A 17,399-nucleotide genomic window follows, 5' to 3' on the forward strand; every position below is an offset into this window, starting at 1 on the left:
ATAAACACAGGTGAATATTACAGCTGAGGACGAGCAGGTAACAGGCATTTCCCACATGATCAATTAATTTGTAATTCACAAAGATGTTCATGTTTGACAATGTTTGGGATTGCAGAATCTCTAAAATTTAACATTCAGCCATTCCAATCCATATACTATCAAATTAATTTGCATCAGTATGAGCTAGAACTAAGCTTCAGCTGTACAACATACATTCTGTTGGGCAAATGTTCTAATATTTAGAGTCTAGTTGAATAGATGTTCCTTGAATGCGTAGGCTGTTTAGATGTGCCCCATTGTAGCCTAACCCCAACTGGTCAACATCCCATTCATTACAAAACTGACCCATAGTAGCCTGAACTTCTCTGAATATGCAAGAAATAAAAGGCTTAGTCTCTGATTGCAATTTAGATGACCGAGTAATTGTCCAATAGCAATTTGTTTTATGAGTGCCCACAAAAGGCTCACTTTGTCAGTTGGCAGACCTGTGACTTTCCTGGATGAATGCTCTATTTCAGTGTGAAAGTGTTAAGCTGTGCTCGATGAATAATTTCCAGAATTCTGCTGGACAAATTGAGCCTATCATTGTGCTGTCTGGACTGAATGAAGCCTGCGATTGTCTGCTTCTGGTGGATCAATGGATGAGGAGATCATTTTCCGGTTCTATCAGATAAATCTGATTCATACATGTCTGATTATGTCAGATTAATGCGGCCGCTGATTGCTTTGCTCTCCTTGATGAATGAGGACCAGTTCTGTCAGTCAAGTTAAACAGAAAGACTGACAATGAGCAGATAAACTCAGTTCATGGAATCAATATAAAATACTGGTATTTTTAAACGTGACAGAACTATTCTACCGAAAACATCGGGTGAACTCTGACGTGAAAAGCTTAAAAATTAGCAAAAGCTTAAAGCAAGATAATTTGGCGAAAGTTAATTTTGAGAAATTATTCCAAGCAAACGCAGGCACTCAAAATAGACAGCGTTATGAGTAAATTAATTAGCTGTTGTAATATATCTTCAGTAAAATATCTTCTATGCCTTGAAAGAGCATCCCATATACCTTCTTAATGATTTTATTTATCTGTAATTTTACCTCTGTTCCTTCACACCACTCAATATCCTGCAACTTCTTTGTTGCATTTCCCATATTTCTCCAGATTAAGTTCCATTTGTCATTTAGCCACACAAGGGACCAAACCTTGTGTACATTGCAGCCGTTAAATCCTTTAGCCACACAAGGGACCAAACCTTGTGTACATTGCAGCCATTAAATCCTTTCCCGCTTACTGCCAATCACTATCAATTTTTGTATAATCTGCAAACTGTTTTATCATGTGCCTGCCCCGCCCCCTCATTTAAATCTAAATTAGAAATATATCCATAAAAGCAAAGGAGTAAATATTGATCCCCATAAAATACCAGGTGTCAATGGTCACAAAACCATTGCATTTTGCTTCCTGCCACTGAGAAAATTTTGGATCCCTTTTGCACCTCCAGGCATGTTCTTCAACTGACCAGCCTACCTTGTGGGACATCACCAGAACCCTTGTTAAAATTCATCCAACACACAAGAACTTAAAAAAAAATTATCAGCAATAGGCCAAATGGCCCCTCACCTTCCCTGCTTCAATAGGACTGTGATTGACCTACCCCAGCTCCCAAATGCTTCTCTGTTCTCAATCCTCAGTTGTTCAAAAATGTATCTGCGTCCACTTTAAATATTTCTAATGATCCAGCCTCCACAATTCTCCAGAGATTCAGCTCCTTCCATGAGAAGAACTTTCATATACCTATACCTAAATAGGAAGTTAATGCAGCTAAATACTTGTCTAATGATATGGTGCAGGAGTGATGGCTACTTGATTCTGGATAATTGGGCTCTGTTCCAGGGAAGGTGGGACCTGTTCTGACACGATGGTTTACACCTGAACTGGAAGGTAGGTTTGCTAGTGCTGCTCTGCAAGGTTTAAAGCAGATTGGGAGGGGGGTGGGAACCAGGGTGTTAGAGCACATAGTGAGGTCGAGGATGATAAAGGTCATGTAAGGACTGCATGTATAGACAGAAATCAAAGGCTTGCACATGATATAAATATTCTCAGGTGTATTTCTTTCAATGCAAGGTGTACTGTTGGAAAGGCAGACAAGCTTAGGGTGTAGATTGGCATGTGGGATGATGACATTATTGCTATTAGTGAGACTTGATTGCAGGAGGGGCAGGACTGGCAGGCCAATATTCTAGTGTTCCATTGTTTTAGACCTGATAGAGGGGGAGGGATAAAAGGAAGAGGAGTGGCATTGCTAGTCAGGGAAAATATCACAGCGCGCTTAGACAGGACAGCTCAGAGGGCTCTAATACAGAGGCCATATGGGTTGAGCTGAGGAATGGGAAAGATGTGATCACCTTTCTGATAGGGTTGTATAAAGACTGGCCAAAAGTCAGAGAGAATTAGAGGAGCAAATCTGTAGAGAGATAGCAGACCAATGTAAGAAACAGAAAGTTGTGATAGGAGGAGATTTTTAACTTCCCACATATTGACTGGGACTCCCATACTATAAAGGGGCTGGATGGTTTGGAGTTTGTCAATGTGTTCAGGGAAGTTTTCTAAATCAGTATATGGAGGTACCAATGAGAGGGGATGCAATACTTGATCTATTAGGGAACCAGACAGGTCAGGCGACAGAAGTATGTGGAGGCAAACATTGTGGTCCAGTGACCTTAATGTCATTAGTTACAAGTTAATTTATGGATAAGGATAGGTCTGATCCTCAAGTTGAGATTCTAAACTGGAGAACGGCCAATTTTGTGGAAATGACAAAAGATCTAGGAAGAGTAAACTGGGATAAGTTATTTTATGGCAAGGATGTTTTCGATAAGTGAAAGGCCTTCAAAGGCAAAATTTTGAGAGTGGAGAGTTTGCAAGTTCCTGTTAGGATTAAAGGCAAAGTTAACAGGCAAATGGAATCTTGGTTTTCAAGGGATACTGGCAATCTGGTTAGGAAAAAGAAAGAGGTGTATCTCAGGTATAAGCAACAAGGAGCAAATGAGGCACTAGAAGAGTATAGAAAATCTAAGAAAATACTTCAGAAGGAAATCAGGAAGGCAAAAGGAAAACATGAGGTTGCTTTAGCAGATAATGTGAAGATAAACCCGAAGGGTTTCTACAAGTATGTTAAGAGTAAAAGGATAGTAAGGGACAAAATTGGTCCCCTAGAAGATCAGATGTCTATGTGTAGAGCCTCACGAGATGGGCAAGAACTTAAAACAGTTTTTTTTGCATCAATATTTACTCGGGAAACTGGCATAAGGAAGGGAAATAAGCAGTAGTGCCATGAAACAAATAGAGATTAAAGAGGAGGAGGTGCTTGCTGCCTTACACTGAATAAAGGTAGATAAATTCCCTGGACCTGACATGATATTCTCTCGGTCCTTGAGGGAGACAAATGTAGAAATTTCAGGGGTCCTGGCAGATATATTTAAAATGGCCTGAGCCACAGGTGAGATGCTGGAGGATTGGAGGGTAGCTCACGTTGTTCTGTTGTTTAAAAAAGGCTCCAAAAATAAACCAGGAAATTAGAGGCCAATGAGCCTGATGTCAGTAGTGGGTAAATTATTGGAGGGTAGTCTGAGAGATCGGATAATATGAGTATTTGGACAGCCAAGGACTAATTAAGGATAGTCAATATGGCTTTGTGTGTGGTAGCTCATGTTTAACGAATCTTAAGAGTTTTTCAAGGAGGTTACCAAGAAAGTAGATGAAGTAAAGTCTAATGATGTTGTCTACATGGACTTTAATAAGGCCTTTGACAAAGTTAGTTTAGAAGATTTAGACACTAGGTATCCATGAAGAGATTGTAAACTGGATTCAAAATTGGCTGAATGGGAGAAAACAGAGGGTTCTAGTGGATGGTTGCTTCTCAGATTGGAGGCCTGTAATTAGTGGTGTGTCTCAGGGATTGGTACTGAGACCATTGTTGTTTGTTGTCCATATCAATGATCTGGGTGATGATGTGGTAAATTAAATCAGCATGTTTGCTGATGACTAACATTGGAGGTGCTGTGGACAGCGAGGAAGACTTTCAAAGCTTACAGGAGGATCTGGACCAACTGGAAAAATCAGCCAAAAAATGGCAAATGGAATTTAAGAAAGAAAAGTGTGAGGTGTTGAATTTTGGAAGAACAAACCAAGGTAGGACATGCACAGTAAATGGTAGGGCACTGATTAGGGCACTGAGGAGTGCAGTAGAACAGAGGGATCTGGGAATACAGATGTATAATTCCCTGCAAATGTATCACAGGTAGACAAGGATGTAAAGAAAGGTTTTGGTATCTTGATCAAAGTTTTGAGTGCAGGAGTTGGGATGTTATAGTGAGGTTGTATAAGACATTGGTGAGGCCAAATTTAGAGTACTTTGTATGCAATTCTGATCAACTACAAAAAGGATATCATTAAGAAGGAAAGAGTGCAGATTTACTAGGATGTTGCCAGGTCTTCAGGAGTTTAGTTAAAGGGAAAGATTAAACAGGTTAGGACTTCATTCCTTGGAGCATAGAAATATGAGGGGAAATTTAATAGAGGCTTACAAATTTATGAGGGGTTTAGACAGAGTAAATGTGAGTAGGCTCTATCCACTTAGATTAGGAGAGATACAAAAGGACATGGCTTTAGGGTGAAAGGGGAAAGGTTTAGGGGGAACTTCTTCACTCAGAGAGTGTGGGAGTGTGGTACAAGCTGCCATCTGACATGGGCTCACTCTTAAGTTTTAAGAATAAATTGGATAGATGAATAGATGGGAGAGGTTTGGTATGGAATTGGTGCAGGTCAGTGGGACTAGTGGAATGATATTTTGGCACGGACTAGAAGGGCCAAATGGCCTGTTTTCTGTGATGTCATGTTCTATGGTTCTCCCTTGGCTTTAAATGACTGACCTCTTATCTTGAAAACATATCCCCTTATTCAAAATTGTTTAAATGGAGATGAACCACGGAACACAGCTGTGCAAGGAATCCACAAGTCTGTGTGCATAGAATGCAGGAAGTTAGTGGGCAGGTAGATCATAATGAAAACAGCACATGAAAGAATGGCTTTTTATTGCAAAGGAGATGGAGTAACAAGGTCCCCCTGCTACATATGAGCACCAGTGAGACTACATCTGAAGTATTGCTGAATGTTTTGGCCTTCTTATTAAAGACAGATCTTTGCAATGGAGGCACTTCAGAGAAAGTTCACTGGGTTATACAGATTGGGTCTGTACTCATTTGAATTTAGAAGATTGAGAGGTTAACATATTTAAATGCAAATAACGCAGAAGGTGCTTGACAGGGAAGAAGCTGAGGATCTCTTCCTTTGAATATGGTGTTGCTCAGCTACAAAAGAGAGTGGAGGTATTTCTTCTCAAAGTTTTGTGAATCTTTGGTATTCTCCCTTCTCAGAAAGCTATGGAGGTTGAATCATTGCATGTACCAGAGGCCAAGACAAAATTCGGCACTGTAGAAGAGGTGACAGTTATAGGGAATAAGTAAAACATAGAACTGTATGAGATCAGTAGATCAGATCAGCTATGTTTTTATACAAGCAGAGAAGATGCCAAGAACCATATGGCACACTGCTTCAGTAAAAATTTGGGCAAGCAAGGTGTCAATCTAAAAAAAAATCAGTAAATTCTTTAACATTCATTTGGAGACGGAATGTGTTGACCTTTCTCAGCCCACAGGTTTTGACTCTGAATATCATCATTAAAAATTTCCTTGCAGATGCACAAACAAGAAAAATCATCACTGAACCTTCCAGTGTCATTATGAAGTTCGATATCTTGGGCCTCTACATCAGGAAGTAATTCCATCCACTTCACAAGATAGGTATGAGTTGCCTAATTTAAATCAACTCTGAAGAGATTATCTGCTCCCTATAAATGACCCTCCTCTCTCGTCAGGCTAGGAGTTTTCATACCTTTAGGAAAGTTGTTTGAGTTGGGTCCAGCTTGGAATTGCATTCCACCTAGAATGACAAGTCAGTAATAGTTAAGCAAAAGAACAGTGAACAATAAATTCAACTGATGCTTATGGAGAGAATATTGTTTTGTATTTCCTTACATGAGGCACAAGTTTCATAGGACAATACATGCAGCAAATTGTCCAGGTATTGATGAAGGGTCCTTTCCATCAATATTTCCAACATTGCTACAAACGCTAGTCAAAGGAAACTGTACTCTGCTCCTATTTATGCCAACTATCAGTTGTCTTTCATTATTGTCTCCTTATTGTCAATTAGCAGCCATGCATAAATATTAATAAAATTTTGCAAGCGTCTGAGTGTCAAACTGAGATTTCTGACACTTGCCCATCGCGCTTTGTTGATAACACTTTGACTGTTAATAAACATCGCCTCCATCTCACAGTGAGAGACAGAGACATGTGCAATTACATAACAAGAATAGCACTTAACCGAGCTTCTTGAATGCCACATATTTGCCCAAACAGACTGAGGATAACTCGACTGCTACTTTGCAGCTTCAAAGTAACTTGACATTGCTGGCAAGCTCTCAGCACTATTTTAATAACAGATTTTTCTTGTTTAATAACAAATTGAATAACGTAGTTACATGCAATTCAGCGTTCAAACAAGGTGAGTGAAAGGGATTTGTAGATCGGATTGAGGAAGGGAGGGGATTAAAAACTGATGTCAGGAAAAGATGGGTGACCCCCCCTCTCCCACTGAAAGTTGCACCATTGGATCATTTCTGTACAGTTCACTTATTAACCCAGTGTTCTCAGTTCTGCTTATTTTTTTCTTGACATTAGCCTAAAACTCAAAAGTCTACAGGTACTGTGGTTGAAGTAAAAACACAATGCTGCCGAAACTCAGCAGGTCAAACAGTGTACTTTATATATCTCTTCATTGAGTTATGTAAAAATGTCAGCAGGTGCCTGAACAAAATGGTGGGGGTGGGAAACAAGGTCACAAAGCCAAGAAGTAATTAGCACAAACTTTTCTTTCTCTAAGAAGAGCAATGGAGAGATAAAGCCTCCTATTTGATCAGAACCACAGAAGGGTGCAGCATTGCAAGTCATACTCACCACTCCATCTTCTGCTGGGGAATTGTCCCCCACAACTAGCATCACTGGACACCTGAAATACACCAGACTCTCAGTTCACTTTCTCACATATGTGGGCAGCTCCCAAACAACTTGGCATTAATTCCTCCCTCCTCACTGTAAAACCATACCTCATAATGGAAAACAAAGCAAGAGTTTCAAGTAATGTATGTGGGATCCTACCCATATTTAAAACCTGCGTTGAAGATGCAATGATAAAGGGATCACGCTCACTCCAAGGACTAATCAGAACAGCTTATTTGGACACCATTAGTACACCTCTACTGAAACAGTTAGATATTTAAGGATTAGGGAGAATCTCATTCTAGCAGACAATTGCTCAAGGATTGCATGGAGCTTGAGAAAATTGAAACCATTAAAATGGAAGTCTTGCTCTCTCAAAGCTAATATCCTTCAGGAACTCTGCTAATTCAGGGCTGAGATACTTGCCCATTTGCAACTACTCCTTATCTAAGGCCCCACTGTGGCTGTTCAGTGTTCATAGGAATTTTCTCAGCTGATACAATCTTGTGCTTCCTCAAACATTCCCAGTGATGTTATACTTGATTCCAGCAATGGCTCTCTCATAAATGGGATTCAGGAAAAGAGATTTTTATCTCCGATCATTGGAGTCGGGATGGAGCCATTTGCACTGGGGCTGTGGATGGGGTCAGAGCTGCTTGCGGTGGGGTCAGAGTCTCAGGCACCAGGGATGGAGCCAGAGATGAAGCCCCTTGCTCCGGGGGCTGCAGCCAAAGCCACTTGTGCAAGGGACAGAGTCCCTCATGCTAGGGTTGGAGCTGGAGACTGAGCCACTTATGATGGGGATGGAGCCCCTCACACCAGGGACGGAGCTCCTCACAGCAGGGTCAGGGATATAACTCTGATAAATTCCTTACACTGTGACTAGTAAGGAGTATTTTCCTTCCCAAACAGGGTTCAGTGACCCGAACATTCTCCCTCAGTTAGTGTTCAGTCAGGAGGATATAGAAGCTAGACGTAAATAGAAAAGAATGCAACGTGGTAATTTCATAACAGTAAAACAGGGTACAAGAACAAGGGAGAACAGTCAGGTTGTGGTATTGTTCCAAGATGATGGTGAGGACTTACTGCAGAGTCTTGGCATTAGCTACACTTCCAGGTCTGTTCATTTCCAAATCCCTGCGACTGTGGAGAAGAAGTTGATCAGACAATTATATTTAAATAATCCTACTTTGGTCCCATTACATGTGGGCCCACCTCAATCGCATCATTTGATCATGGCTGTATGGATCGATCTGCAGCTGTAGGAGCTTTTAAATGATCTGCACTGAGGCATAAGCTTCACTGGGAAGGTCAATACTTATTACCCTCCCTAATACCAGCAAGTGATGGTGACTAGCTGATCTCTTGACCAGCTCCGTTTGCAGAGGAAAATATTCCTTGAGTTTAATTAAGTTGAGACATTCTAGTAAAGGCCATTCTTGTATTGTGCTGCTAGCCTGATGATATGCCTGGCGTAAAGACACCTTCATTGGTGTGCATCTGCAGCAGTTTTATCTGTTTGGGCTACAGTTACGATGTTGCAATCTGCACTGAGGCACACATAACAGCAATGACCACTTTCAGACATGTTCCCTTGATCCAAGGGACACTTCTCTCCCAATCTGTTTATAGGATATGGATATAACTGGCTTTCATACTCACCTCACTGACCTGAGAGAAGTGGTGATGAGCCACCATTATCTTGTCTTTTTGATGAAGGTACTTGCACGTTACTATTGTATAAGGAGTCCCAGGATTTAAACCAGCAATGATGAGGGGAAAAATAGGTATTTCCAGGTCATTGTGTTCTTCTTCTTTGGCTTGGCTTCACGGACGAAGATTTATGGAGGGGTTACGTCCACGTCAGTGGCTGACAAGTCCAATGCGGGACAGGCAAACACGGTTGCAGCGGTTGCAAGGGAAAATTGGTTGGTTGGGGTTGGGTGTTGGGTTTTTCCTCCTATGTCTTTTGACAGTGAGGTGGGTTCTGCAGTCTTCTTCAAAGGAGGTTGCTGCCCGCCGAACTGTGAGGCGCCAAGATGCACGGTTTGAGGCGATATCAGCCCACTGGCGGTGGTCAATGTGGCAGGCACCAAGAGATTTCTTTAGGCAGTCCTTGTACCTCTTCTTTGGTGCACCTCTGTCTTGGTGGCCAGTGGAGAGCTCGCCATATAACACAATCTTGGGAAGGCGATGGTCCTCCTTTCTGGAGACGTGACCTACCCAGCGCAGTTTGATCTTCAGCAGCGTGGATTCGATGCTGTCGGCCTCTGCCATCTCGAGTACTTCGATGTTGGAGATGAAGTCGCTCCAATGAATGTTGAGGATGGAGCGGAGACAACGCTGGTGGAAGCGTTCTAGGAGCTGTAGGTGATGCCGGTCATTGTGTAATTTAGAGGGAAACCTGTTGGTAATGGTCCCCCCCGTAATTACAGCTTTCCTCTTCCCGAGTGATAGGGGCTGCAGTTTGAGAAGTGCCAGCAAAGAATCTTTGGTAACTTGCTGCAGAGAATTTTGTAACTGCTTAGCACTAACAATTGGGGTGTCTTGGAAGTGGATGGGTGACAGTTCTTTGTCCTGGTCAATGTCCACCTTTTGATTTTGATCGAGCTCCACTAATCTGTGTGGCAGAGTATTTCTCTGCAAACCTGAGTTCTACATTTTGGAGATAGGAAAGGATTTGGGGAGCCAGGAGTCGAGCCATGCCTCTGGAATACTTGGCTCCTGATCGACTCATTCACCATCGTTCTTATACTGCTGCTTTAGTTAACTTCCTGGTCAAGGGGGATTTTCAAGATATGGGTGGTGGAGGTTTAATGATTGGCTAGATACTCTCTCATTGCCGACAGTCATTGATCCGTAGTATGAATATTGCTCAACCTTTATCAACCCCTGTCTTTGAGTTACTCGAGTCACTTCCATGCATACATCAACTCGTTTATCAGCTGAGAAGCTGTGAATGATAATGTATATTGTGCACTTTTTTCATTTATGACCTTAGTGAGGAGGAATGCAGGGGAACAGATTGTTCATGAAAAAATTAATGGTGGTTGAACCATGATGACCTTGTGTGACAGTGCACTGAAGCAGAGGTGGTTTGCAATGCTACAACCCAGACAGAGGTGCTTCTGTAACACTACTATCTCTTCTGAGAAGTCCATGTGATACTATGGTGAAACTAGATATCACCTGTGACATTTACCTGTTGTACATGTTCCAGAAGAGCTGAAGATTGTTCTGATTGATGTTAGCTCCGATCTGCTGTCGCAGGCTCTGCACCAGCTCCATATTGTTCATTAATTCCTCCTGGGAGGTGGATAGAAAAACATTATTAAGCATAATCCACTGGTTAAAGACTCCACCTACTGCTTTTTTTTTCCAGGGAAAGGAAATCCAATTTTCTGCACTCTTCTTAGAAGACACTGAGCTACTGTTGGGTATTAATACCTGTGAAAGCTCACCCTTGGAAGCACACTTAAGAGCTTTATCATTAGCTTTCAATGACAAACTATTTGCTCTGGGAGAGGAGTAAGAAAGGCCAGAGTTTTCATAGACAACTGTCATTCTTACTTGATCCTTCTGACTGTTACCAGTCAATTCAACAAAGAAAGCACATAAATTTAACCAGTAGTTTATCCAATCCCTCATGCACATCTCAAAATACTTCACATACCATAGATGCCTCTGCTATCTCAAGTTTGCAGAGATGTGATCTGGCATTAATCATTCTGTAGTGATGTCAGCCAATATGCACCGCTCTAAAACTCAACAAAATCAGAAGGCCCTTCAGCCCCTCAAGCCTGCACCATTCAATATGATCACGGGTGATTTATCTCAGGCCTCAAATCCTCTTCTGCACTCATTTCAGTCACTTCCGATTTTAACTCCTGTAGTGCAACATAACTGTATGTTAACATTTTTACTACCACACATATTCTAGCCACTTCACATCCTAACAAATCACACTCTAACACTTGGCACCCAGTGTGATAGGTTGCAGCGCATGCTAAACACCAAGCATACAAAACATGTTTAACCAAAGTCATTACACCGTACTTTATTGTTCACAACTCACCAGATTATGGCATTTTATCCAATTACCCAGTATGGTACTCAACCAAAATATATCCCAATTCTTACATTGCACCTGAATGATCACATTCAACTCTAAATTATAATGCTGGACCCAGTTCCCTGTCAGACAATTTCTCACGTTGAGTTTTGAAATTAATTTTAGCCTATTTTCAACCTTAACTTTTTCACACTTGGTGTTTCCTATTTTATCAGTATCCCAAGTTTAAAACAAGGTGGACTGACAGACAAAGATCTCAGGAGCAGGAATGATGTAGAAAAAGGTACATGCTGAGAATTTTACATATGTATTCATACATCAGTTTTGACTCTCAAGAAATGGACATTCCATTGCAACCAAAGCATGGTGCTTTGCAGCCACTGGCCACTTGACCTGCGAGATCTAAACACCTGAATACCCCCCACATACATTTTTAAAAATAATTTTATTTATAGATTTTTCCACATTGAATATACATACATTCTTAAACTTAAAATTGATTAATTACATTGCTCAATATGGTTATAAAAAAGAAAAGAAAAAGAAAGAAGTACCCAAAGAGAACTAAAAACAAAACAAAATAAAATGAATTAAAAGTGAGTGCTATTCAACAAGCATAATCATTCATATATATATATATATATATATATATATATATAATATATCTTGCTGTTGTTGGGGGAAGGTTGTCAAGACTGAGGCTTCAAAAGAAATATTAAAAATATAAAGATTAGGAACATAGGAAGTAGGAACAGGAGTAGGCCAAAAATGGCCCATCGAGCCTGCTCCGCAATTCAATACGATCAAGGCTGATCTAATTTATGACCTAACTTTTGCATTTATGGGCTCCATATTTTCCAAAATAAATGAAATTTATTCTTCAAACTATATGTTATCTTCTCAAGTGGTTTACAACTACGAATTTCAGCATTCCACCTTTTCATATTCAAATCATTTCCATGTTATTGCAAGACATTTTCTAGATATTGCTAAAGCAATTTTCACAAATTCCAATTGATACATAGTTAACTTCAACTTTGGTCTAATTCGTATAATATTTCCTAACAAAAACAACATTAAATCTTGAGGAAATTTTATTCCTCTAATTTGTTCTAAACAATTCCCAATACCTATCCAAAATACTCATCCCTTATATATTTAAACAAATTATTACAGTACAATTATCCGAAAACAACTTTATCAAAATTCTAAGCTATCTGAAAAAATTTGCGGTGGCAACATGACATCACAAGTTGAAATTTTTAATTTACCCACCATGGTCAAGTGGGACTCTGACACGCTGTTAGTGTCATTTTGAATCCAATGGAGCTCTAGTGTACTCAAGGTAAGAATTAAACTTCATTTAATTCTTGAAAAACCTTCCCTTGTTTGTTGTTGTTTTATGATGTTGCTACTAGGCTGGGATTGGAGCTGGAACATTGGGGTCCCGGGCAGGGTTGGCAATGGCGATGGGCAGGAGTAAGGGATCAGCGATGGAGGCAGAAGCAGGGACCTCAGGCTCCTGGGCAGGATCGTCGATGGCAGAGGGGAGGTGTCAGGGATCAGTGACAGGAGCAGGGACCTCAGACTCCTGGGCAGGATTGGCAAGGGTGGTGGGGAGGTCTCTGGGATCAGAGCGGGGATCTCAGGCTCCCAGGCAGATTCAGCGACAGCAATGGGGAGGTGTCGTGGATCGATGATGGCTTCTGGGCTGCTTAAAGCCATTTCTCAATTATCCAAAAAGCACAGTTAACCGATACACGTCCAGTTCCGAGCGTTTCGGATTATCAGAAAAGCACTGTATTCTCTTTTGCCAATGGGATCCTGTACATTATCAGTTCAGGAGAGTGAAATGCCAAAGGGAGCCTGGCTGGTTACCTCTGGAAAAGGTACAGAGATTATTCCCATCAAAACACGTTGACGACAAAGAAGAGATCCACCAGGTTCCACATGAGAAGCTGGATTTCCCATTGTTGGGAACCTCTCTTTGTCACCAACCTCCCCAGCCTCCTCTCCACTCTTCCAGCCCTGGCCAGCTGCCAGTTCCACTAGTTCAGGGCAGTAGATGAGGTCGAGAATTAAGAGTCACCCAAGGACCTTTTACCCGAAACTGAGTGCAGTTTCTACCTGCCTTCCCAGTTCAAAAATCAAAATGGATTATGTCAACATTTTTTGTTAAACTAAAATCAGCAAATCTCACTCCAGTGAACAAGAGCTGACCATTCTGAGAATAGGCTTGTTGCTTCTGGATGGTGAATGGTTTCCCATGAGTTGATGTGTAGGAAGCCAAGCCCATGGTGTTTGTGTTAATATTAGCTTACCTGGCTGCAGAGGTGTGACAGGACAGTGTCAGGGAGTGAGCTGGTCAGACCAGAGAGCTGTCAACAAACAGAAGAGCAATGAGCTTCCCTCTCCGCATTCTCCATTCTCCTCTAGGTCAACATTTCTCTACATCAATCCATTATCTAAGCTAAACCTGTAGAGGAACCATGAATATGGATTCATACAACTCTAAGCACTGAAAAAAACACCGCTTTATTTAAATTGTCAAGATAACTTTCCAAATTTACTAAAGGCATAATTAAGGCTTGAACATTTTTTTAGTTTTTACTTTTATATTTTGCATTTTTATTTCTGTTCAGCAAAATTAGATATTTCGGTAATTAACCAATACTCATGAATATCTATAAAGGGCAACTAAAATAGAACTTGTTCATTATTTCTTTGACAAAATCTTCACATTCTTCCATGTCATTATAAACACCTTGTATACTTTTGACCTCTTTGCACTCAACTTTTATTCCATTGATCATATTCACAAGATTCAATTCCCTACTTGTCATGTAATAAAACAGAACATATATTACATGAAATTAGTGTTGACTGGTACCCCTTACAGAATGAGAAAAAATGAGCAAAGAGAGTCCCTTCACAGAAACTGTATGTCTGTGGATTCGCCTCCAGCTCGCACAGCCTCTGTAGCCATAAAGACTACTGTTTGATGCATCAGGAACCCGAGCTCCAGATCCAAACCTCTGACACAATCAGGAAGCCTTCAGGCCCCTAGGCCCTTCAGGAGCCTTTCTTGTCCTCAAATCCCAGCTCCAATACCTGGTTCTCATGAGCCAGGTCCCCCAACCACAAATCACCCAAAGCCTGTGTGGGTCCTTCTGCCACTGAGCCCCTTGCTAGTCCGGTGCCGTGGTTACTGTCTGTAGGGTCATCTTGTCCTTTTCAATGTTTCTGGTACCCTGTTGCTCCCCAGAGTCTACAACCCCTCACGGCCGCTGCCGAGCACAGACACTGCCATCTTGGACACAGACCTGTAGTTGCAGGATTTTAGTTTAAGATCACCATTGGCTCCTTTAACAGGTCTTTTAATGCCTGCATGGGGCCACCAGCATTAGGACAATGGCATTTGAATCCTTCATATCAGCCCTGTGTCTGCGCTCTCGGCTCTCTTGGGTCCACACCAGTGGAAGCACTGCTATTATAACAGCGCCACCGTTTTTATTTCTCTGTGAAGTCCCTGTGCACAATGACTGCCCGCTGACACTCAACATCATAATACTGACTCGCACGTTCCACAAACAAGCAAGATTTCCTTTGTGACATAAAGGTGACTATTCAGCTAAGTCTATGCCAGTTTTAAAAACAATTCCATCATTCTCATTGTCCTGCTTATCCCCTGTAACCTATTCTCTCTCACATGCTTCTGATTGTTCTACCACAGCACTAGGGGTAGTTTATAGTGGTAGTTAATCTACTGTCTTGTTGCATCATTTGAACGCATGATGAAGTTCCTGACCATAAACCATCCCCAGGTAATAATTATTCTGCTCATCCAGCGTTTTAAAACATTTGAGAATTAAAGGGCCATTTTCAGGACAGAGTGGAAACCTACTTTAGTTGGAACACTACTGGAGAATCCGAGGTATTCACATTCATTCATGCAGCTGCTGGTGGTAACTTTACGTTGTTAATGAATGGCCCTCACCACTCTCAGAGGTCCCCTCATATTCAATCTGTTCAACATCTATCAACACTAACACTGCTTCCCTCCCACCCCACATCATTCTCTGCCTCTATACTCTCACAAACACTTCCAACCCAACCCAAGAAATCCCATCCCCAACTCACGACTTGCCTTCATGATCTTCACTCTAATCAACAGTGGGTGGCAAATCCATTTGCAGAGCCTCATGCAAATAGTTGAATATTAAAATTTCTTTTTTTTATGATCCAAGTTAAGACATGAATGGGGCCAAATTTAGGACATAGTTTGGGCATCCCATCTATAATATAAACCAATTCAGTCCCCATTTAAGTTCCAGTCCTTGACTCAGACATGTTATGACAAACATTTATATTAGTTTGAAAATATGTTCTTAACACCTCATTTCTGTTTTCTAGCCTTTCAAGTAGTCAAAGTGCAAGATGATGCTTTGTTCCATTATTTGTTGGAGTAGATAGTTGCATACACTGACCTTAGTTGCTGCCCAGTCAATCCAACCCTTTCCACAGGGATCAATGTTGACAAGGACCATACCCTCTACCAGATCTGGAAAAATCAACTGAAAGAACACATAGCCAAGTAAGTCTAGTATGTCCAGAATAAGAAAGATGAGTGCACAATACAAATGCATAAACTTGATGTTTTATTTATTAGGCTGATGCAACAGCTGAGTCGATTTAAGCTCAAGAAACAGAATATAAGTGGTCATGTCATCAACATCATGTTTACACAAGAGACTACAGATGGAGGAATCTGGAGCAACAAACAAAATGCTTGGGAAACGCAGCGGGTCGGCAGTATCCGTGGAAGGAAATGGATAGTTTTATTTTTGGGTTGAGAATCTGCATCTGGACTGAAAGAACGGAGATGGCCAGTAAAAAAAGGATTTATAGGGAAGGATCAGACAAGATCTGGCAGGTGAATCCTGAATCAGGTAGGGGAGGGAAGGGTGGAGAAAACGACAGGGGTGGTGATAAATGGAGACAACAAAAGGTTACAGATTATGACTTGCAGGTCATTTTTCGATCAGAGCAGAAACACTACTTGGTTGGGCCATGATTGGAGGAACCTTCCTCCAGACAGCTATGTGAATCTTTACGCATTTGTCTGAAATTCCTTCGTCTACAACTCAATCCATTTTAAAAAATGAAGAAATTCTAAACAAAATCATCTATTACCGATATCCCAGGTGTACAGAAAAGTAGGCAATACTCTCAAGGTACAATTCAGTAAGACGATTGCTGGGAAGCGTCAGCTGGGCTGTTAGTATCCAAGAGGTTCAGATAAGGAAGATAAAACTTCATCAGAACACTAGTCCATAACTTGGATAAACTGATTTTTCCTGCTTCATAAACTCAAAAGCTTGGATTTTCTTGGCAGTGGTGAAGGGGACACGCTTGCTACTGAGCGCAGAGTACAATGCTGAAAAGGGTTAGTGGGAAGCGAGGGTGGATCTGCCCTTTCGTTATCAGACACCAACTATATAGACCTTCAATGAACAGCAAAATCACTGAAAGGAAAATCAGTAGAAAGGATGACCAGTCAAAAAGACTGAATCATACAAAAATTAATGAACAAAAAGCTCTAGATTTTAGTAACATTTTAAATATTTTACCAAAAGTGAATTATGATTGGGATTTATTTGCTCCTTCCCCACTCTCTCCCTAACTGCCCTGTAATCCTTCACACCCATTCCCAAAACCAAGTCCCTCTGCAAGCCCCAAATGGTGGGAGCGCATGGACCACAATATGAAAGTCTTAAACTGGTGTTACTGTTGTCAGTTAAAGTGCTGAGAGTTGTTTTGGGGGGAAAAATCGAGGGTAAGAATGAGGGTTCAGGGTGAGGAACTGACATTCGCACCATAGAACACTACAGCATAGAAGCAGGCCCCTTCAGCCCTTCTCATCTGTGTCAAACCATTTTTTTTGTCTACTCCACTGACCTGCACCCAGTCCATAGCCCTCCATACTGCTCCCATCCATGTACCTGTCCAAATTATTCTTAAATGTTAAAATTGAGCCCAGATTCACCACTTCAGCTGGAAGCACATTCCAGACCCCCACCACACTCTGCGTGAAGAAGTTCCTCCAAAACTTTCCACTTTCACCCATGTCCTCTGGTTTGTCTCTCACCTACCTTCAGTGGAAAAAGCCTATTTACATTTGCTCTGACTATATTCTTCATAATTT

The 17,399-nt window shown here is 41.3% G+C and overlaps 2 protein-coding genes across 13 annotated transcripts in view; one reads left to right on the forward strand and one right to left on the reverse strand.

Annotated features, from left to right (window-relative positions):
* bbs2 (Bardet-Biedl syndrome 2) overlaps nucleotides 1–16,110 on the forward strand; it is a 124,369-nt gene extending 108,259 nt beyond the window's left edge. The window contains exons 19-22 of one of the 2 annotated variants that reach the window (XR_011345660.1): nucleotides 5,758–5,862; nucleotides 11,410–11,477; nucleotides 15,608–15,788; nucleotides 15,864–16,110. The gene's annotated coding sequence lies outside the window, so the exon portion shown is untranslated. Of the gene's footprint in view, nucleotides 1–5,757; nucleotides 6,062–11,409; nucleotides 11,478–15,607; nucleotides 15,789–15,863 lie in introns of those variants that run through there. The other variant, XM_069901057.1, reaches the window with a different exon arrangement.
* Nucleotides 1–17,399, reverse strand: part of ndrg4 (NDRG family member 4) — a 183,748-nt gene that overhangs the window by 17,960 nt on the left and 148,389 nt on the right. For all 11 annotated transcript variants that reach the window (XM_069901068.1, XM_069901065.1, XM_069901066.1 and 8 more), the window contains 6 exons: nucleotides 15,682–15,768; nucleotides 13,516–13,572; nucleotides 10,325–10,428; nucleotides 8,209–8,265; nucleotides 7,081–7,132; nucleotides 5,954–6,001 (listed from right to left, as the gene is read on the reverse strand). In XM_069901068.1, coding sequence (XP_069757169.1) covers nucleotides 5,954–6,001; nucleotides 7,081–7,132; nucleotides 8,209–8,265; nucleotides 10,325–10,428; nucleotides 13,516–13,572; nucleotides 15,682–15,768 — 405 coding nt within the window. The remainder of the gene's footprint in view (nucleotides 1–5,953; nucleotides 6,002–7,080; nucleotides 7,133–8,208; nucleotides 8,266–10,324; nucleotides 10,429–13,515; nucleotides 13,573–15,681; nucleotides 15,769–17,399) is intronic.

This window comes from Narcine bancroftii, chromosome 10 (genome assembly GCF_036971445.1).
Source record: "Narcine bancroftii isolate sNarBan1 chromosome 10, sNarBan1.hap1, whole genome shotgun sequence".
In the NCBI taxonomy this organism is placed as follows: Eukaryota; Metazoa; Chordata; class Chondrichthyes; order Torpediniformes; family Narcinidae; genus Narcine; species Narcine bancroftii.